Source organism: Otolemur garnettii, unplaced genomic scaffold (assembly GCF_000181295.1).
Source record: "Otolemur garnettii isolate 467f Iridium unplaced genomic scaffold, OtoGar3 scaffold00005, whole genome shotgun sequence".
Classification (NCBI taxonomy): Eukaryota; Metazoa; Chordata; class Mammalia; order Primates; family Galagidae; genus Otolemur; species Otolemur garnettii.
Genome location: NW_003852400.1, coordinates 32814439 through 32837591, shown reverse-complemented (window position 1 = coordinate 32837591; position 23153 = coordinate 32814439). Strand labels below are relative to the sequence as shown.

The following is a 23153-nucleotide window of genomic DNA, read 5'->3' as shown; positions in this document are numbered from 1 at the left end:
TGCCAGAGCAAGTGGCAGTCAACCCTCTTAAAAACATTTCAGTGCAGACTTTTCCTCTGCGGAACCAATTCACGCAACACATATCTATTAGTATCCATGTATGGAAAGTAAGGTGAATCTGTGTTTTTATACTTATTTACCTACCTTAAATATACATAAGCACAAGTGCAGATGCACACAGATCACAGTGCCCACACACGGTATGCATGTGTGTGCTGTGTATCCAAATTACATCATGGCTTTTCTCTGTCTCATCAGGTTTCTTGAGGCATATATATCCCATTTTCCTTTTTTTCACCAATTCACTTTTTTCTTTCCTTTTTCTAGTCCCTGAAACATACACATGTGCAATATCCCCCGTGACTATTATTTAGAATTCTGGTTGTAAACTATCTTTTAGGAACTTGAAGACTCTTTTCCAAAAGAAATGCATCTTTATAAGCTCAGGTTCTCAGGTATGTCTGTACAAAGGCATCTATCTCATCATGAAACTGAAATATTATGAAATACTGTTTTATAGGATGTAATAACCAGGTTCCATCATACTCTAGGAGAGAACTTAATCTTTCAACATGGGAAGTCCATGGGCTTCTCTTCCTCCTCCTCCTTGCCATGAGATGAAGTATCTCCTTTCACTTTCTCCTCCACTTGTCTGATGTAGGTGAAGAGAAATACACATTTAATTTCAACATACAGCTGGTTTGGTGTTTTGCAGTTTTAGACAAGGGCTTTAATCTAGAAGGGGTTGGCTGAAAAAGTTAAAATGTAGGGAGAAAGTGTATGGAAGAGACTGTGAGTCTCATCCCACTTCCTAACTTGGGATCCTGACAAAGTCCAGACACTCTTGCTCTTGTTCCTTGACCTGCTAAGTTTCCCACTATAGACACTGTTCTTTATACTTTTAGGTAGATAAGTAAAAAATAAAGTCATAACGAATAACATAGGTACACAAAAATAAGATTAAGCTGCATTTTGGGAAAAACAAGTAGCCAGACTTGGGCTTTTCAAATTAGGGTGATGATCAAAGGACTGGGTTTATAAAGGGGAACAAAGTTGAATATGATGGGAATGCTGGGAGGAAAGCAGAAAGGGGATGGGTTGTAAATACTACGAATAATATACGAGAACCTCCCAACCCCATGTCCTTGATATTTGCAGTCCTATTCAACACAGCTTCCCAAGGCGAGGTCTGATTCTCATTAGATTGAAGCAAGGAATGACTCAAGGAACAAAAGAAAAGCAGGGAAGAAAAAGCTCCAGATGATGCTGTGGACGTTCAGTAGCCGTCCCTTTGAAGTAGTAATTTTTGAAGGTTTGTGATAAGAAAATATGTTACTTTGAGCTATGTGAGTTGAAGGTTGCTTTTAGAAACATAGCCACCAGTTTACTTAGTATCCTATGAAATTTTCCCATTACTGTCAGTTTATAGAAGACATTGAGTGACGTAGACAATAAAGTTGTAATAAAGTCATTGATATTTGTGCTTATTTCATCATAATCATATATTATAAGGACAGAAATTATCAGTGAGTACGTGTTAAAGTTAGCTCACTGAGCAGTAACAAATCCTAGTGAATTAACACAAAAGAAGGCTTCCTGGTTCAATATGAGTCAGTGGGTGCTTTCGGCTTCATGCTGGCATTCAGGGACCCCCAAATCCTCCCATCTGGTGTCTTCACCTAGCCTAGGTCTTCAGTGTCTTCCATTCAATAACTTCTATGTTACTTGCAGTTGGAGGGGTCACCAAGTGTGGAGAAGGCACACTAGTTAATTTACATTTGCACCAAGTGGCATGCCTTATTTCCACTCACAATGCATCATTATGAAACCATCCCATAAACCCACATGTGCAAAGAGGCTATACAGGTTTGCAACTGAGAGCAAAAATCATTACTATGTAATAGGAATATATCAGTTACATTAGGCAAATTATTAAATCTCATCGTTACCTACATTTCCTCGTCCATAATACAGAAACTAAACAAGCATCTGCATTCTAGGGTCATTATGGGGACTATGTGAGTTGATATACATAAAGTTTTCTAAATATCCCATAATACATGCCCAGCACACGTACTCTTATGTGTTCCTGATCATTATTGTTATCATTAATCAATCTCACTTTTAAGTGAAGACATGGAAGAGTTCTGTGGCGGTACTTTGCCTGGCGAAAAGTAGGCAAAGACCTAGACTTGAACTGAATGAGATATTGTGAAATCTCATTCCTAGGAAATGTTGAGAATGAACAACACAGGAAAACAAGGTTGCCTAATGTTTCAGGAAAAGGGAAGCTAATGGCTTTTTATATGCCATGGAAATCCTGGTTACATTAAACTAAAGCATTTTTATAAAGCAATGACTACAGAGTGATAGAAGACATTCACCTTACATCACAATTATTTTTATTTTAGGGATGTAAAACTTCCTTTTCTGTTGTCAGTCAGGCATTTAAATACATACAGATGCATGAACCCACACACACACACCTGTCCAGAAAGTATTCAGCCATATGTGTCTTTGGTTTTCACCTTACATTACTGGATACTTTCTAGAAAACCATTCTTTATATACACATATAATTGCTTCTATTTGATCATAGGTTTTTTGAAATCTGTTTATTTTTAGGTTTTTTTTTCTATTTTATTCTTTTATCGATCAGAATGTCTATGCCAATATTTTGTATAGTAGAAACTCAATAAAGGAGTCCTAAGTGAGGGTTTTTAGAAATCCACACATTAAACACAGTCTTATTAAGCATAACCTGAAGACACACCCTTTCCTGCTCTCTAATCCACTTCACAATAGGAACGGGAAGGCATCACTCCACCTGGTTCCCCAGGAATGTGATAATTCTACAAAATCTTTGTTAGGATATTTTGCATTGAAGAGGATATTTCTCTAAAATTGTAAATAGGAAATCTTCTCACAATCTTGAAATGAGTGGAATGTTTTATTTTCAGCTGTGAACAATCCCCACTTACCCTTTCCTTAATCTTCTGGGTCAGTGGGTAACCTTTGGATGAGAGAAAAGTTCTTTTTAGGCTTTATGTTCCATGTTTCTATGTGATAGGGAATAAAGTCTGTGTAGCAATCATCCTGCTGGTAGCTAATTAATCAGTGGGTTCCTCAGATGGAAATGCATGGGTAATGCATGGGTAATCCATGAAGAGGCTATATTTGCAGGTAAAGTTGAAACAATTCTAAAGCTAGAAACACAGAAGCCTGACTTGGGATAACAGAAGATCATAACCTCTCACCCACATTATAGGCTTAAGTCATTTTGCATATTCAATGTTTGTTGAACAAGGTGGGCTCAGAAGGGCCTGTGTCAATTGTACTGGCAAAAGGAAAACACCCAGACCTTTAAACAATCTCTAATTCTTGGGATTAAGAATAACAATATGTGGCACTGGTTAAAGGGGAACCATACCAGATTTGGATAAGGAATGCGATTTCAATCTGGATTTTCATAAAATAGCAACAGCAAAAGCTAACCTGAATTCAGGGAACCAACTAGTCTCATGTACTCTTTGTGGAAATATATATTATTATATCACCTGGAGAAATAAACTTACCATTGTGTATTGAATGCCTTTTAAAAAATGGATACCTTCTAAGCATCTGATTATACATCCTATAATTGGAAATGATAAGTAATAATCAATATGGTCTTGAATCACAAAACTATTAATAATACTCAAATGCAGAACATACAAAGGTTTCTCAAAACTTAACCATAAGAAAACTACCCCATAAAAATGTGAGCACAAAAAATGCGTATATGTCAAATAAGCACAAAGAGATGATCGTGTTCATTAGTCACTGAGTGATGCAAATTAAAAGTTCTGCATAGAAATGACATTTCTATGCACCCATATTTTCTGATATGAAGACTATCAAATAAATACAAAAATAAAATTAATGGTGTCTGGCAGAGACAGAGATATGGAGCAACTTGACCATTCACACATTGCTGGGGCTAATACAAAAATATACAACCATTTTAGAAAATAATTTCAAGTGCCTTCACAAGCTAAATGTCAGCATGTAATACCGCTCAGTAATCCTGCTCCTACATATTTACTCAAGTGAAATAAAAACTTATGTTCACAGAAAACAACTATGATCATGTTGATAGAAGTTTTATTTGTAATTTTCAAAAGCTGGGAAAAACTGAATTGTTCTTTGATTGGTGAATACATAAAACCCAAACAAAACCATGATATTTTACACTCATACAAATGGATTACTTAACAAGAAAAAGGAACAAACTCCTCATAAACCCAGCAAAACTGAGTAATCTCTAATGCATTATGTAAGTGAAAGAAGCAGATTCAAAAGGCTACATACTGTGTGATTTCATTTACAGGATACTCTCAAAAAGGGAAAAGTATAAGGAAAGAAAACAAATTATTGGATGCTAGGAACTGAGAATGAGGGTGAGGGCACTGGGGAAGGGTTGTATTAATTATTAATTGCTCTGTAACACATTAGGAACTTAAACAAGAAGCATTTATTATCTCATAGTGTCTAGTGGGTCAGAAATCGGAGCATGGTCAGGAGTCCTTAAACTTTTTAAACAGGGGGCCAGTTCACTGTCCTTCAGAACATTGGAGGGCCGGACTATAGTTTAAAAGGACAGGCAGCGGCTAAGCAGGACACGCAGCAGCACCAAAAACATCAGCAGGCCAGATAAATGTCCTTGGCAGGCCTCAGGTGGCCTGTGGGCCATAGTTTGAGGACGCCTGGTAGACGGATGCCTCTGGCTCCAGCTCTTACACAAGGCTGCAGTTAATCAATTCAGCGATTGTCATCAGATACAGTATCATCTGAAGGCTCAACTGGGAAGGCTCTTTTACCAGACTCAGATGTATGTATGGTTGGTGGTAGGATTTAGTTCTTTGTGAGGCTTAGACTGAGGTGTTTAACTTCTTACTGGCTGGTTAGACAAAGGCCTTCCCAGTTCCCTGTTTTACATACTATGCACTTCTCCAGAGGGCAGCTTATAACATGGCAGCCAACCTTTTTCAAACAGAGCATGTGAAAACATTAAAAAAAAAAAAAAAGAAAAGAAAAAGAAAAGCTCGGAGGGTACAAGTTACTGTCTTTTATAATCTACTATCAAATATCAGAAGTAAAATTTCATTACATTTGCAAAACTTCTATTTACTACAAGGAAGTCACCAAGTCTAGTTCATACTCAAATGAAAGGGATTGTAAATGCTATGAATCCAAGTAGACAGGTACCATGGGAGGCTATCATAGAGGCTACCACACTGAGTCAGCTTTCTATATCCTAGTTCATATTTCTCCCACATTTAAAAGACACTCACCTTTCCTTGGGTTCCCAGTGTTTTCTTCTCTTGCCTTATCAACTCAGAGCCCCAAATCTAATCATCTGTAGCAGAATCTGCCTAAGGGGATGTGGAAGATCTTGGGGTAATGAAAATCTTCTGTACCTGGATGTGGTAGTGATTACATAGCTATATTTATTTGTTAAAAAATCAGACAGTAGGGCACTAAACAGAATAGATTTTACTATATGGAAGATATACCCTCATTTAAAAAAATTAAAATGAATAAACTCAACGCACACACATATGCACTCACACACATCCACTGACACACACACAAATACACATATTACATTAAATTTTGGCTAGATAAGTGAAATTATTGGCCTATACATTAAAAGTATATTCATACAGATGTACATTTTAACACTAGAAAGCAGCACATTTTCAATTATACAGTTGAAAAGCTATAATAATGTACTATATATATAATCTATAATTTGCATACAGAAAAAATAATTGTTATTGAACAGAATCAATAATTATATTATCTTTCATTGAAAGAAGCTTGATTCCTAACAAAATCTTTCTTTTCTCTTCATTATTTGTTTTCATTCCTTAGAACAGATAATTCATCAATTAAATATTAGGGAAAGGGAACATATAAATGCACTAGTAACTTTTTCTCATTTCCTTCACAAAAAGACTATTAAACTAATTGTCTGTGAAATGCATTTTTATAACCACTTTTGAAAAGAATTTACTTGTAATAAGCTGGATGTAGACTGTGAAAAAACATCCAGTATCCTTCTTTTTTTTCCCCATTCTGAAAAGTGGCCGAGGTGAGCCGCTGGATCCTGTTACTGTGCCCTGTTTACACAGCTGTACTTCATTGAATGAAGGCTTGTGTTACACACAGTTTGTGATAGGAAGTAAATGCTTTTAAAACAACTAAAGAGACAGATCTTTAACCTCTCCCTTTGTGGATTCTTTGTCCACAATTTAGCTTCTGTGCATGTTACAAGGAAGTAGCTCCGATAGATACGTGTATTACTACTCACTAATTAAGCCTCATCTGATCAGGTCATCACCTTGTGAACTCAACTTCTTTATTCATTAGGATAAGTTTTTAAAAACAAATCTCAAAACATCCAAAAATAGGGACCAGATATTGATGTATAATAAAGGTTTCTAAGTCATACGTTGTAAAATGTTCAATAATGGGTGGGTTCTAAAGGGAAAATTGTGTTTAGATCTTTTCAAAGGTGCTCTATCTATAAGCAGTTTAAACAGTTTAGCTAGTCATCAAATTATTGCCTGTTAATTAGCTTCTACACAACATCTGAAAGTATAAAGCAGCACAGACCACAGGGGTCTTTGTGTATTTCTTACAAATAGCTATGTAGGCTGCTCAATTAACTGGAGATTTAGTCTCTATGCTATTTCAGAGATTATGGCCGGATAATTTTAGAGATCATTATGGTATTGAAGTAGTTCTCATCTGTCTAAGAACAATTTCCTTAATTGCTAGCATAGAAACACAGATTAAAATATCAACTGATCAAGATCTAAGTTTCATACCCACTGATAGTTTATGACAATACTTTCCCGACTTGAAAATACATGTATGTGCCTTTCATAGAAATTGCATGTATTATTTATTCATAATTGGTCTATCTATTCATAATCCTGTTCATAGTCTTCTTTAAACAGAATTCATTCTTTTTATAACTATGAGCTATCATTTGTCTACAAGGACTCTTTTGCAAATTTTATTTTGTAATTTCCTGCACAGAATATCCAGAAAACTTTTCTAAAGAAGTTGTGAATAAGTTCACTCAGATTGAGTATCTACCTATCCATGATTTTCATAAAGGTGTCTAGCAGATTATCCTGCTTTTTACCACGTATTTTAACTGTTAGTCAAAGGCAATGCGAAAACCATTAAGCTGATATTTGCAGACTTAGTCCACTGTCCAGTTCCCCTACATTCAAGCCTGAAAGATCTAATTTCTAATATGTATTGCCAAGGATGTGGTAATTATATTACTTACGTCCATCTCCTGAATTTATAGCAAAAGCATAGTTTAGCTACAAACGTATATTTTCTAACTGAATAGAATATAATGTGGTAGTTTGATTTGTAATTCTGTTAGGAAATGAAAAAAATAAACAGAATGAAAAAAAATCACCAGAATAAAAATGACTTGGACTCTTCTGTTCCATCTACTTAGGGGTCATTACAGTGTCATATTTTTTGTAAGTAAAAAAGAAAATACTCTCTTTTTGGGTTGCAAGATGAAGTACAAGGCAGTCGGAGGGCCATATATGCAAAGCTTTATGAAAATAAACCACCTTTATTTCCTTCTTTATTATGATCACAAATACAAGTTATGTGCGAAAATCTAGAAATTGCCTAGCATTTTGGTAAGGGAGGGAAAGAATCATATGTAAATACTAGGTAATATATATCTGAAAATAAAAATAAAACATTAAGTCTTAGGACAAAATGTTTCTATGTTTTTGCTTCTTATTTCAACAGACAGATGTTGAGACTTTCCAAAAACCCATCAGGAAATAATATTATGTGATATTTCATTCCAAAATTTATGTACCAATTTCTCCCATCAGAGAATTCATCTTTAATTAAGAATATGTTATCACATACTGAAAAATCATCACTACCCATTGACTGTATTGTTATAACATTACCAGCTAGTTTTTATTATCTGTCATATTATAACTAATGTTAGCAAAATGTTAACTTTGGATGTCATTTCAGTTCACTGGAAGCATTTAATTATACATGTACCATATACACCATATGTATTTATTGACTACGCTTTTATTTTTATTTATTTATAATTTATGTGCTCCCTGGTTGTGAAATGATTTCAGGCAGCTTATTTTAATTACAATTATATTGGCCAGCTTTTTCATAGATGTTCCAGATTTTCCTCCTCACTGAATACCACAGGACACAGAACTGAAAATGTTAAGTTGCTTTGTTCTTATTCTCATGGCTCTTTTCAAATTATGTGTTTTGCAGAGATTAATTTTATGTGGGCTGGACACCAAACACATCATAGTTCTGAAGACTATAACTTATCCACAGCACTGAGACAATCTGTCTTGCAGATATATACTTCCTGGGTAAGTTGCATGAAATGGAATAAATCTGACATTAATCCTTTTTTTAATACATTATTTTAAGTCTCAGCTGTTTGTATTTCTTCCAGTAAAAAAAAAAAAAAAGAATAAGCTCCCAAGTAGAAGCTACTTGAATCTTGTGCTGTTTGTTATCATATTAGATTAAGTAGACTAATACTCAACAAAATGTTTAGCTCTAAAATATTCTTACACAAGAAAATGGCAAGAATAATAAGTATCAGAAATAGTCTTTATTTCTAAGTTTCTTCTGACTCACTGGGCAACCCCAATCTATATGGTAACATCATTTTTCTATAATCACTCTTGCTTAGCTTTTCTTGTTTATTTTTTTAACTGAAATTTATGTTGAACAGCGAGTTAAAAAGTCAGTTACTGGTGTGTACAAGTGATTTACACTCGCTATGGAAATTCAAAATCAATGAGCTACTTATTAACTATAAATTATAATACTCAAACATTTGCATGATTCTATGTATCTTGCGAGGTATTTCTATGAGATACAATTTAATCAGAACTTTCTATGTGTCAATTTTCTGAGAAAGACCTCTTTGTATATTAACAGAGGAACTATTATAACTTTTTTTTTAACAATAATACAACTGAGTCTACATTTCAATCACACATCTCATAAAGGGAAGAGTAGAACTGGAACCCAAACAGCTGGGCCCCTGAAGCCCAGGTCTTAACCTCTGTGCTCCAAATCCTCCTCTACATTCCTCCATATGGATGTTTACTTATCTCCTTTGATCCTCATAAAAAGCCCATGGTTCTCTAGATGAAGTATTATCATTATTAGAGAACTAACAATCAGTGAGGTTAATTACATAGCTAGTAAGTGACAAAGCCAAGTACTGGAAACCAGATGTCTTATGACCAGTAGAAAAATATACTACCACATATGCTAATTTAAACAGCAGCATAGGCAAATAAATGTAGAAGCCAGTGATGGTACTAGTGCATTTATTAGGAATGAACCTTAATAGAGATCCACCTCCAAATTCTAACAAAAAATATGTATGTTAAAGTTTGTAATCCTTTACTGGGATTACCATGAGATGATACTGTGAACTGGATGGCTTAGAGAAACCTAAATTTACATCTCACAGTTCTGAAGGCCAGAAGTCAAAATCAAGGTGTTGCCCAAAGGGCAATGCTCCTCTGAAGGCTTTAGGAAAGCATTCGTTCTCGTCCTCCCTCCTAGGGTCTGGTTTTTCCTGGTTTTATGACACTGTAACTCTCATCTTCACATGGCATTCTTCCTGTTTCTTTGCCCAGGTTTCTCTTTTTATAGAGGCTACCTGTCACATTGGATAAGGGCCCTCCTTACTCTAGAATGACTTTATTTCAACTAATTACTCCTGCCATGACCCCTATATCCAAATAAGGTCATACATTGGGCTATTAGGGGCTAAGATTTTAGCATGTGATTTGGAGTAGGGAGGAAAGAATTCAATCCTTAATAGTTCTAATCAATGTGAAAAGTTCTAATCATATGTGGAAAAGAAATATGTGTTTTCATCTCTGATAGTTTGTACTGTAAGAGTGGAAACTGCAGAAAAAAATTCTGCCTGTTTTACAGTGTGTAGTTCAATACTGGACTAAGGCTTTGGTATATGCATATGTGATCACTACGAAAGTTTCAAGATGACTGTGTTGTGGGCCATTATGTCACACCCAAGAAACACAATCGACAGCATCCTTTCTGATTCACCTGTGCAAGTTTCAACTCTCTTGACTTATTGGTGATGCTGGGAGGGTTTCATATATCTGTATCTGCACAGATTTTCTGTTTTTTGCATTTTGTGTACCTCAAAATTTTCATAATTACCCACATAGTAAGAGGAAGGAAGAACAGAGCCCAGGATAGAGGAAAGGGACTCTGTCCATCCTTCCTTTTTAAGAAAGAGCTGCATTAATACAACCCTTTGACATCCTGTATAAAAGAAGATAAACATATAGATGATTAAAATAATAATCTCAAGAGTCCTTACTCTCTTCTGAATTACACACTTCTCTTTGATTAAAGATACTTCAAATCTCTAGTAGTTGAATTTTGAGAGAGAACATGTCCAGGAAAGGATGCAGCTATATTTCAAGTTACTCTAGAGAAATCAGTGAAGTTAGAGAATTAATTATCTGAGGAATTACCAAAGGAAAACTTTACCGGTGCGCAAATCAGTTCATAATTAGAAGAAATCTTAGGGATCATATACTTAAATCATCCATTTTAAAGGCTACAAAAATGAATCTCAGAGGATCTCACCACGTAAGACAGTATTAAACACGACGAGATCAGGGCTCTATCCAAACCCCTGACTGCAGTTTTTTGTAATCTTCACCCTGCCTTCCCTTGTGTCCTTCCTCAATGAAACCAGCACGTCCAAGGTTACAGACCAGGGAAAATCTACATGAAGGCACGTTCACACCTATCTCATTACCAGAGTCATTTCCCTTTACAACATCATGCCACTTTTTCAGGGAGACACAGTCAAAAATGGACTGAATCAAAAATGAGCCTTGGGAATTCGTGGCAAACGGCTCAACGTTTCAGATGGGGAGACGAGGAAACTTCCCAAGGAGGTAAATGAAAGTTAGAGATTATAAGTGAACCAGGATTCTTAACTAGGACTTCTACGTGCCTTAGAAGATAGGAGAGATGACTTTAAGGATCTGTGGGGGGTAACAGTCTGTAAAAGGTCATTCTAAACATCAAAATCAGGGAGACAACAGGCCCCTTCACTTTCTTCAAGTTGTTTATAAGATTCTCCTCACCAGTATTTTTACAGAAGGTCTATGATTTCGCTGTTGCCAATGTAACAATATATTTTAGAATGAACAATCAATGCTACCAAAAAGAAAATTGACTTGTGAAATGAAAAGTAAAAACGAGCCCAGTGTGTTTCTTCTGTGTTACTATGAAAACAAGGGCAGTTGCCCATTCATTTAAAGAAGTGAATGATCTAAAATTCAGCTTTTCAGAATTTCTGACTGTATTACTTGCATTTTAAGCCAATTTTCAGCTTATCATCACCTAGACAAAAAGAGCTGCAAACCTACAAAAACAGCTGCTGGTTTAAGTGAGACTAATACTAAATCATGTGATATATGGTTTGGTGCACCCCTTCAGTCTTTGATTACACATCTCAGTGTAGTGCCTGAAGGACAGCAGCTTCTCCACTTTGCAGATAATAAAATTGGTTTAACCCCCTAGATGTTATATAATACATAACAGTGTCTGGATTAACATTTCTGATTTTTCCAACTTTATCAACAAACTACCTAAGTGCTACAAATTTTATATTAAAAACATAGCTACAGAAGACTTCAAAAAATAAAAGAATGGAGTGTGTCAAAGGAATAGTACCAATCTGAAAGAGCCCCCAATGCCCAAATCTGGAATAATTTTAAAATAAAATATGTAATGTAATAGGGAGTTATTACCAAAACTAGGAAATAAATATCTTTGAGAGCAGTTTATACTGATATAATGGTTGAAAATATATATGTAAATATATATACACACATATATATAGTCTTTATATAAACATATAAGAACAATTAAATGGGAGACAAATTCTCTTAGAGAATTTCAAATAATACATAGAGATACCATGCCCTGCAGTAAATGGAGCTTAATTATCCACCACCCGCCCTTTGAGTGTGGACAGAGATTGGAAAAGAGACAACTTTAGAGTGAAGAACTTGGCAAACACTGTCTCAGATCAGGGTTAACCTCACCAGTGATAAGTCATGTTGATGACACATGATGAGAATGGTCCTTCACCCCTACATCCCTGTGGTCTTCATCTCCCAAGCTCATAACTCAATTCAACCATGAGAAAAGACATGTGTCAAACCCAAATTGGGGGACAATTTCCAAAAACCTAATCAGTAATTCTCAAAACTACAAAGGTCACAACAGACAGAACACAGGAGAAATTGTTATAGATCAGAGGAGGCTAATAAATATAAAGATTAAATATGTGCTGCATGCTGGATGAAATTCTGAAAGAGAAAGGGGTATTAGGAGGGAAAAAAACAGGTGAAAAATAAACAAAATGTAAATTTTAGTTAATATCAATGCACAACTGTGGATTTTTTCACAGTGGACAGTGCAGCATAGCAATATTAACAATAGGTGAAGGTATATTCCAACACTCTGAGTCATCTTGGCAACCTTCTGAAAGTATTAAACTGTTATAAAACCAATAGCTTATCAGAAATACAACTATGGGCTCAGTGCTATGGCTCAAGTGGCTAAGGTGCCAGCCACATACACCTAAGGTGGCAGGTTCGAATCCAGCCTGGGCCTGCCAAACAACAATGATGGCTGCAACCAAAAAATAGCCAGGCGTTGTGGCAGGCACCTGTGGTCCCAGCTACTTGGGAGGCAGAGGCAGGAGACTCGCTTGAGCCCAGGAGTTGGAGGTTGCTGTGTGCAGTGATGTCACAGCACTCTACCCAGGGGGATAGCTTGAGGTTCTGTCTCAAAAAAAAAAAAAAAAAGAGAGAAAAAATACAACTATGTGTACATAGGTACATTTTCATGCCCAGAACCACTATAGATTATGTATCTACTTTAGAAAAAAATTAGAAGGCGCCATCAACAACAGACATTGATTCTTAGAAACCGTAGGGCAGGGGTCCTCAAACTTTTTAAACAGGAAACCCTAGTGAACCCCAGTTCGCTGTCCCTCAGACCATTGGAGGGCTGAACTGCGTGCCCCGGGAGGAGTCAGCTGCTAAGCAGGACAGGCAGCAGCAGCGGCAAAAACACCCAGTGGACTGGATAAATGTCCTGGGCGGGCTGCATGTGGCCCGCGGGCCATAGTTTGAGGACATCTGCCCCAGAGTATCATAAGGAACAATGAATGTATCAGCCAATGCAGTTTTCACTTTCCCGTTGTTTTGAAGAAACTCCCCATTTTCCCATTCTTAATCTCTTAACCTCTCAATCAATCCCTCACGCACTGTTCCCATTAGAGAACACTGCTCTAATCAAGCTAAATCCCTCCATAGCTTGAGACAGGAATGTACTACACCTGTTATTGCAGGTAGAGCGAATTAAAACCTACCCCACCTCTCAATTTCACCTTCTATGAACCCCATTGTCATCCCCTCTACAATTTACCAATTAATTTCGCTTCTCTCAATCGACCGTGACACAATGCCTTGGCACTTCATTGCACATTTCATTACTCAACATGGAGAATTATTTCTTCCTCACCTTTGACTGTTCTACTTTTTAAGATTTAGCTCATTCTTCTCCGTTTTTGAGTTGCTTTTCTTCGTCCGTCCACATCTTCCTTGCAGTTTTGTTTTGGGTTCTGTTCCGTTAGTCTTTTGCACATGTCTATTACAGTATTTAATACTTTTCATTATTATCTTTTATGCTAGCCTGTAAATGTTAAGAGAATGAGTTTATTTTTTGCAATAGTATATTTAGTATACATATGTCACCCCTAGTGCAGAGTCAGTATTTAATAAACATGTTACATAAAAGAATGAAATAAGTCTTAGTGTTGTCAGAATGAATGTGGATTTGGAAATATTTTGCTAAATTAAAGATTTTGCTAATATTTTGTGGAGGTGGCAGCAGCGGTGGCAGTAGTGGTGCCAATGGCAGTAGTGGTTGTAGTGGCAGTGCTAATAGTGGCAGCAGCAACCGGCCACCAGCTCTGAAGGAGGACATACCTTGTGGAGTAGCCACGCCTCAGGGGGAAACAGACTGGAGACAAAGGCGAGGAGGCGGGGTTGCTGACACATAGTGGGGGAGAGCTGGAGCACAGACAGGACAGAGGTGGAGGACGGAGGCTTGCAGTAAGCAGCCTGACAGGAGCAGTGGCCACCACTGCCCCAGGCCTCAAGCTGGGCACCTGCCCTGGATGTCGCTGGTACCCCCAGCAGGTACCAGAGGAGAGCTGGCAGCAGGCACCTTCTCCCCCACCCATTCCAGCCAGTGCCACATCCTCTGCAGGTAGAATTTCCTGCCAATCCCTTCCCTGTCGGCCAATATAAAATTGATACTGGCACAATATGTGAAGTAACTTAAATTGTGCATTCATTGTTTTTTATTTAATAGACTCTCCAAAAATTAGAGTATAGATTCCATAGCTGATTTACCTTTTACACTAAAATAAATTTAACATATTTGTCACATATATGAAACCAGCATTGAATGGAAGATAGTCAGATATCCACCTTCAATAGAACTACTTCTTAACAAAATCATAGCAAATTAATGATAAATGCACTTATCATTTAAATGACTAGATTGGGGGTGGCGCCTGTGGCGCAAAGGAGTAGGGTGCCGGCCCCATATGCCAGAGGTGGCCGGTTCAAACTCAGCCCCGGCCAAAAACTTTAAATAAATAAATAGATTAAGTAAATTAATTTTTTGGCTCTGCCTGATGCTCTGTCATTAAAATTGTTTTGTTCTGTAGGTTGACACTGAAATTAATTTTATAATAATTAGTGGAATATGTTTATTACACATTAGAAATCTATAAAAAGGTGAATTTTACTTTCTGTCAGAAAGATGAAATATAGTCATAGCATCAAATTATAAAGACCTTAAATAAAATCATTATTACTGTAAATTAGAGAAGAGGTAAATCTCTCATAATTTTATTTTTGAGCATGATAATTTTAAAAATATATTCAATATATTTAGGAAATAGTAAGGAGCAACTGACACAAAATAAAGAACTCTGGACCCCACACTAGCTTAGTTATTAACTGGCACTTTTAATTTGAACCACTCAGTAAATGTATGAGTCTCATTGATTTTGTACATGAAATGGGGCTCTAAATATTTTCTCTGCCTTCTCATGTGGTTATTTTGAAGATTAAGTAATGAATGTGGAAATTCTCTGAGATCTATCAAGTATGATTCGTATGTATAATAATTATATTACATACAGGACAGCAGAGACAACCTAGTGAAATCGCAAATCTTTTTATTACATCATATTTCCTGCCAAACTATATAAGCAAAGGCTGTTTTTCAATAGGGGGAAATTGAAATTACATAAGGACTAATATGAACAAATAAAGATGTAAAAAACCAGCAACTTTGATGTAATGCATTTGTATGCACAAGGGACAATATCCTCATCATTCCTTGTCACAGAAGGAAAGAATGCCTTAAGCCCCCAGGAAGTAAAGAAACACAACTTCTGTCAGAACCTTGCCTCAGACCCCCCGGGCATGCCTTTACCACCCTCAACCACCAGGGAAGCATGAGTAATGAGGAAAAGTTGATGTTCACATACTAAATAAATGTAGTTTTTTGCTGGCTTGAATCTTGACTAGCATGCATGAAGAAAATGAAATTGTTCTGTAGCTTATCAAAACATTCTGAAATTTATTAAAAATAATCTTCCAGTTTTCAATGTTTTTCTTTATAGAAATCAGGCAGTCATTGGCAGTCCTCATGATGAAGGCTAAACAGGGAGAAGGCAAATGAGGAGCTGTCTAGAGGGCCGCGTTATCTCATTATCACATTTTTAAAGCATACAACTGGCTGACCCATGCAACCTCCTTCACGCGTTATCCTTCTTTTTTGAGAAGGGCATCCACTTATTTTTTTTCTATATATACCCTTGCCTGGCAGGGCTAGTCATGGGGACAGAGGTTGAGGATAGAAGGATAAGTAATAAAGGAGCTTATGTTCGCACGGTGATTGCTATTCTTGGAGGGAGTTAGGTAAGGAAACGCCCAGGGTGACAAATTGTTAAAGTGTTAGAGAGGTAGGACTGCACTGAGAACCTCTGTAGGGCAAGGGGAGCTTCACGTAAAAACTAATGCTCCAGCTTGATTTGTAAGAACAGGAAAATTTTTCCATGGAAGAGGTTGTAGGCGGAACAATAATTATGTAAAAGAACAATGTGTGCAAAACCACAGAATTCTAGAAAAATGAATACATTTAGGAAATAGCAAATGAAATCTGTGGTGTGTTCATTAGTTTCCTAGGGGTGCTATGACAAAGTGAACATTCTTAGTTCTAGTTTTATAAAAAATATTCACCTTTTGGGTGGCACCTGTGGCTCAAAGGAGTAAGGCAGCGGCCCCACATGCTGGAGGTGGTGGGTTCAAACCCAGCCCCGGCCAAAAACTGCAAAAAGAAAAAATTCACCTTTCTTCAGAAGACCTAATTCTTAGATTGGTAACATTGCTCTTATTTTTCTTTTGGATTTTTTTTTTTTTATTTTTTTTGAGACAGAGCCTCACTATGTTGCTCTCAGTAGAGTGCCATGGTATCACAGTTCACAGCAACCTCAAACTCTTGGGTTTAAGCCATTCTCTTGCCTCAGCCTCCCATGTAGCTGTGACTACAGGCACCTGCCACAACACCCGGCTATTTTTGTTGTTGTTGTTGTTGCAGTTGCCATTGTTGTTTAATAGGCCTAGGCTGGGTTTAAAGCCACCAGCCCCTTCTGGGTTTGAAGCCAACAGCCCCGGTATGTGAGGTCCAAGTGCCTTAAAAGGCTAAAACTAGCCTTTTATTTATTTGCTAAGAGGCATGAGCCTCTTCTGGACTTTTCTAATCAGGTACTTTTAGCATTTGTCTCTCTTTCTTTCAACTGGCTCCTTCTGAATAAGCCATAAATATATTCATGTCTCTCATGTTTAGAAAAGTAAGTAAACAAACAAACCAAATCTCTCTTATCTATTGCTGTATTCAAGGAACACCTCCAGCATTCTCCATTCTTATCCTTAGGGAACCAGAAATAATCCCTCTTTTCATTTTATCATTTTCTCTAGGTAATTCTTTAACTTATAAAGTTGAATTAGCAAATTTGGGGTTGGGAATCCAGGCCTACTATTCCACTGAAATATAGATGCAAATTTAGTGTAGCTGTTTTTTTCAATTCCTCTCTCACTTGGACACTCATTTTGGACTCAATCATTTTTCTCTTCTTAAATATCTCTCATTTTCTCTAATGATACTAACTACTGGATCTTTCCCACCCTAGTGTCTTTCTTGTTTCCGCCTAATTTGCTACCATTTTCTCTGACTGCCCATGGAGTTGCACTAGGGATACATCCATCCGTTCAAATATAATTGATATTTGCGTGATTCCCACATCAGCAAGTTCAGCTTAGACACTTCCTGATTCCTTGATATCTAATTCCAGACATTCATTTTCAACTACTTACTCGACATCTTCTTTGGGATGTCATGGATTCCAGCATGGTTGTAGAGCCTACAGAATTAACAAACTCTTCTTTCTCCTTCTCCCTTGTCTGGGTGAACAGTATCGCACAAACCTGAAATCTGGGTCCCTTCTGTTCATTGTTCTCTACTTCTCAACTACTCTGTTTGAATATTCATTCTTAGGCCTGGCATATTTACTCTACCCTTCCGATCCCATGGCTACTGCTATCATTAAATATGAATCCCTTTTCACTGGGCTATCAAAATGGATTCTAAATAGATTTTTATATTTTATATTTCTTATACGATTAAAAAGATGCCAATGGCTCCTTCATGCCCAATCTTCTTCAAACGGCATGAAAAAGACTCCACTCCCTACTTTGGCCACTGTGTAAAGTTTTGTTTGGGCTGTGGCAAGTCACAGACACAATGGAGACTCTCTGATGAAAGTTATAGATTATTCATTTAGGAAAGTGCACACTTCCCCATGCACGCATTATTGTAGCAGTATTAAGGGGTTCATGGACTCCCTGAGGTCTGTCTAGGGGTCCCAGTCCTGCTCATGATTCTCCATCATCTTCAACAGAGCCATTGTAGTTACTCTGAAATGCCTGTTATTTCTTGCTTCCTGATACCACCTCAAGCAACCCCTGCTTGGCCTATTTTATTGGTGACAGGTAAAATCCACTCACTTCCTGTCTGTGAGCCTAAGACCATCCCTAGGCTTACCCTCATTCTTTCTTCAAATATGTGCATTATTTCTCTTCTTTATAGCCCTATTATACATTAATTCTCTCTTAGTATAATAAAATACCCCAGGGTAAACAGCGTAATGTAAGGTTAAAGGGCATTGGAGTCAGAATGACTTGGGTTTGAATGCAAGATAGATATGGATGTATTTGGTAAATAGCACAGTGTCCCTGACCCAGGTACTAAGAGTTACTCTGAATGGGAGGGAGGAGAAATTTCTTCAGTCAATTTAGCACCACTTAAGAATTTAAACCAGTTAACATGGTTTAGAAAGCTATGGAGGATTTGTGAGTGCAAAGATAGCAGGTAGAAAAGAAGATAAGCAGGAATTCTCATGTTTGAACCACATTTAATAAGCTTCTTTCAGTTGCAGAACTTAGAACCTTGATTGTATCCTTAGGTTTTTTATAGCACTGTATTAATTACAAGAAATTTTCAGTCATATGTGTAGATTTTTTCTTGACCTATGTTTTTTTTTTTTATTAGAAATGCAATTTTTTTTTTAAATTCATGGCGAGCTTATTTTTCCATTTGTCTGGTCATCATTATATTTACTGACTTGCAGGATTTAGTGCATTGTTTCGTAAAATGAGGGTTTAGGAAATCTAATTCTGTGAGACACTTATTAAGGAATGTGAATCATATTAGCATGGTAAAGGCTCTGAAAAGTCCTGTGTTGAAGGACCCTCACATATCTACACTTTTGGAAATTATGATGAACTACAAATATCCATCTGCTATGTATTATCTTTCTGAACAGAACTAATTATTAAGCATCCAAAGTAAATTATTTTATATATTTTCTCTCATCTCAATAGAAGATTCCAAGATTCACCTTAACTTAAAAGACTTATTATCATAGGTTGTGTATGTTTTACAAATGGAGTAGAATCTCTGACAATTGACCACCCCAGGGACTGTAATGAACTAGTCCACATATAGAATTGATCAACCTAAGGCCTTAGGCCTACCAGGACATGTGGCGCATGTCAAGTCTATGAAAAGTAGGTCATCTTAAGGTGGTGATCAATGTGGGGGTCAACTGTGGAGGTTCTACTATATTTGCTATGGACTTATCACAAGAGAATCATTTTCATATATCACAAAAATATTAAATCACAGTATCATAGATCTTTTGGAAACAAAAGGATGGCTATATTTCAAATGGTTTTCCCCTTCACCATTAATCTGAGAAAACTGAAGCCTAGGGAAGTATAGGAACGTTGTGAATATCACCCAGGGAGCCCATAGTAAAACCCTGGACTAAAAGTTGATCTCTTGAATAGCAGCCCAGTATTCTTTGTTGCTAGCTAATCTAATCCCTTTCTTAATAAACCATTTATGAATAACAAAAATTATCCTGCCTGTGATGACAGTTGAGAATTTTTTATGACATGAAATTTAAAAATAAAAACCAGGGAGCAATGTCTGATTGTAAATGCCTAGTCATTAATAAACATCCTTGACATGACATTTTGCCAAATTGAGAACAAAAGCTTGAAAATAATTTATATATGAAATTATAAGATTCAGAAGAAAATTTTTAAACATCTAGTCTTTTAAAAATATGGACTCCACAAAATTAAAAATATAAAGTAGATGTCAGACTCATTTTATTCTTATTTAGTTAGTTTTACATTTAATAAAAATGTTTTCTTCCACTATACCACTCTTGAGGATCAAAGTCATTCCTAGAACACAGATAATTCTTGTTAGTTGGTTCTAACCAGTGGTTCATCATAAATTGTTTTCTAAGGTGGGGTCGCTTCCCCCTATTAGGAAATAGGGACATTTAAAATTTGTTTTCACTATGGCATCTCATCATACTTCCTTCTTCCTTAATAATTTTGAAAAAGCATAGGAGTTATGATGCCCTCAATACATACAAAAAAGTTAAAAGAGGAAATATATCCACTCTTCATATGAAGTTACTTTTCTTTTATTATAATCCTATTTTATTATTGAAGAATGAATGCTAGGTGATAATACATAGTTTGGAAGCTATCACATGTTCCTACATTTTTTGGTTTTTGCATAAAGAGAGTATTTGTGCTTATATAAAAAAAACCACTTTAATTCCAGGAAACAAGTCTAACATTTTCAAGATTAAGGAAATAACATACAACATATGATATTTTACCTGGAAAATATTGAATGCAAAATAGAAGTCTAGGGAACTTAAATCCAACATGCCTGAAAATTTATCACCATAGGAAAAATTAAAGTTGCAAAGTCAAACAAGGCACTGAAATATATAGAATAAGATGCGTTTGTTGAAGGAATAATACACTTAGGATGTTGAACCATTAACAAAGCATTTATGTTGAGAAATCCTACAGGCAAATTAATTTCTTTTAAAATATTTATCTTTCAGATTTTCTACTCTCCCCTGGCCCTCTTCATACCACCTTCGGTATATGCTGTTCATCTTCAGTTCAATCTTCTCTACCAATTTTGGATCCATACAGAGGTAAATCTCCCCCCCCCCTTAGTTTTCCACCTAAATAGCCTGAAGCAATGTCCTGGAAATCCACTAGAAGCTGATTTATTGTGTAAGAAAAATCTTTGTCTGCCTTTTTTAAGGAGAAACATCTGTTCATTTTTTATTCCTTTTTACTGAATATATATTGCAAAGTTTATAAGAAGCAATGAGGCCAGTTGGTCTCAATTAAATAAAACAAGTTTTGAACTATTAAGTACCAAAACGTATTAATACTATTCAATATAATATTTTCCTGTATTATAGCTTATTGAACATTACTTACCAAGAGATGTTGAAATTCATTTCAATTTAGAGATAGAAATACACACACACACACACACACATATAGCATGTGTGTGTTTATACATGAAGAACTCCTTGAAAACTCTAAAAAATTAATGCTTGGAGCAATTACGAAAATAATTTTTGATTGGAAAACTTACTTTAGCTATGGAGTTTATATATTTTTTTAGTTGTCAATAATGTTGTTGCGTTTTTCCCAGAAAACTTAACAAATAAAATTTGGGGGTCTTCTGGAGCATCTCAAATTGTTAGACTTGAATGTTTCCAGATAGATCATTAAGCAACTGATTGGTTTATGAACTATCATAGTAATATTTTTGCTAAATAACAAAAATCCCAGGCACAGCAAAATTCTTACTAATACTCATGAGCACCCTTTCAAGCATTTGGTATTTATCAGAAGCTTTTTGAAGTTACCATAGGAAGCATGTTGACAGATGTTGCAACTTGTTGAACACCAACACAAATCACAGCCGCATTAGATGTGAAATCTTGATGCAGCAAAGTTCATTATCTCTTTAATCGGCAGTATTTTATGCTATTCATTTATTTAGGATAAAGACATTGGACATATGTGATATTATTTGAAGATCTGTCATGAAACAGTATTGTGTTTTATGATAGTTGACACACATCAAAAACTCAGTACTACAATCAGCTGAAAGAGTTGTTGAGGCCAATTCTGGCTCTAGAGGTCAAAGACCAAATTTGTTTAAATCAGTGGAGGGAAGCTTGCTGATGATTTACAGGGAGAGGTTAAAGGAGAATTACATTTTATAGCAGCTCTGCTCCAGGTCATACCATGTGTTGGGTCAGGTATTAGTCTAGATACCAAACAATGGTGCCTCAGTAACTTCTGCCTTCCCCTGTGTCCCTCTGAGAGTTCTTTGAGGCGGGGCTTGAATTCCACCTCAGGAAGTGAATAGCAAATGGGGAGACTTACTCCTTTTAAGCTCAGAACATCTAGATGGCTTCATTCTCAGTTCAAAACCAATGCTTAGAACCTCTGACTTGCGGTGTGCATCATTATATTGGAAGTGTTTTCCTCTATGTAGTTCCTGTAGGTGAGCTGCATGGAAGGAAATAATGCACTTTCTGAAGTAATACGGTTTAGATATTACAATTGCCAATTATATTATGAACTGTCAATCCATTTCCGAGACCTTTCACAACTGGGCAGTTATGTCAGTTTATTACACACAGCATACTGCCTTTTGTTTACAAATATAGACTTTTCAGGAAGGAGGGCCATGAGGTTGATAGCAGTGACGGCATCTGGAGAGAGGAGAAAGCGAAATAAAGAATTGAAGGAGGGAGAAGATTTAGCCATTTATTAAAAATTATTTTTATTATGTGCTTGTCCTACTTTGTAAATTAAAAGTTAACCCGCAGATTAAGAAGCAAAGAATAAAACTGAAAAAAACAGCTTTTGGTTTAGAAAAATATCCACTAGAATGTGCCTGTAATGTAAAATGTGTCAACCCCTTTAAGCAGAGTATGTAGTGTTTAATATCAGGCGTCCTACTGGGATCTCCATTCACAGAAACCATACACAACCTGTAGGTATGACGATGTTGGCCAAAGAGCCTGTACTTTCCTGAATAGAGATTCAGTTCTTATAAAAATCAATTCTTGCTATAACAGGAATCTCGTCTTAAGCAAAGGCTGATTTTCTAAAAGTGAAAAAGAGTCAGTTCTAAACCAGTCAGGTTAAGATAAGACGACGAAGAAAAAAAAGTAAAATTATGTTTGTGACAATTGTATATCACAGAAAAAAAAATAAATATAAAAAGCTGAATAGTTGGGATGATGCCTGTGGCTCAAAAGGGCAGGGTGCCAGCCCCATATTCTGGAGGTGGCAGGTTCAAACCCAGACCCCGCCAGAAATTGCAAAAAAAAAAAAAAAAAAAAAAATGCTGAATAGTTTACTGACATTTTCTGTTTACTTGTAAGTTATTTTGATGACAAAATGACAAAGTCTATTTTCATTCTT

General features: G+C 36.3%; 1 protein-coding gene across 3 annotated transcripts in view; it reads left to right on the top strand.

Moving 5' to 3' along the window:
- AGMO (alkylglycerol monooxygenase) overlaps positions 1-23153 on the top strand; it is a 315086-nt gene that overhangs the window by 105403 nt on the left and 186530 nt on the right. For all 3 annotated transcript variants that reach the window (XM_023518881.1, XM_023518886.1, XM_012812234.2), the window contains exons 4-5: positions 8344-8447; positions 20750-20845. In XM_023518881.1, coding sequence (XP_023374649.1) covers positions 8344-8447; positions 20750-20845 — 200 coding nt within the window. The remainder of the gene's footprint in view (positions 1-8343; positions 8448-20749; positions 20846-23153) is intronic.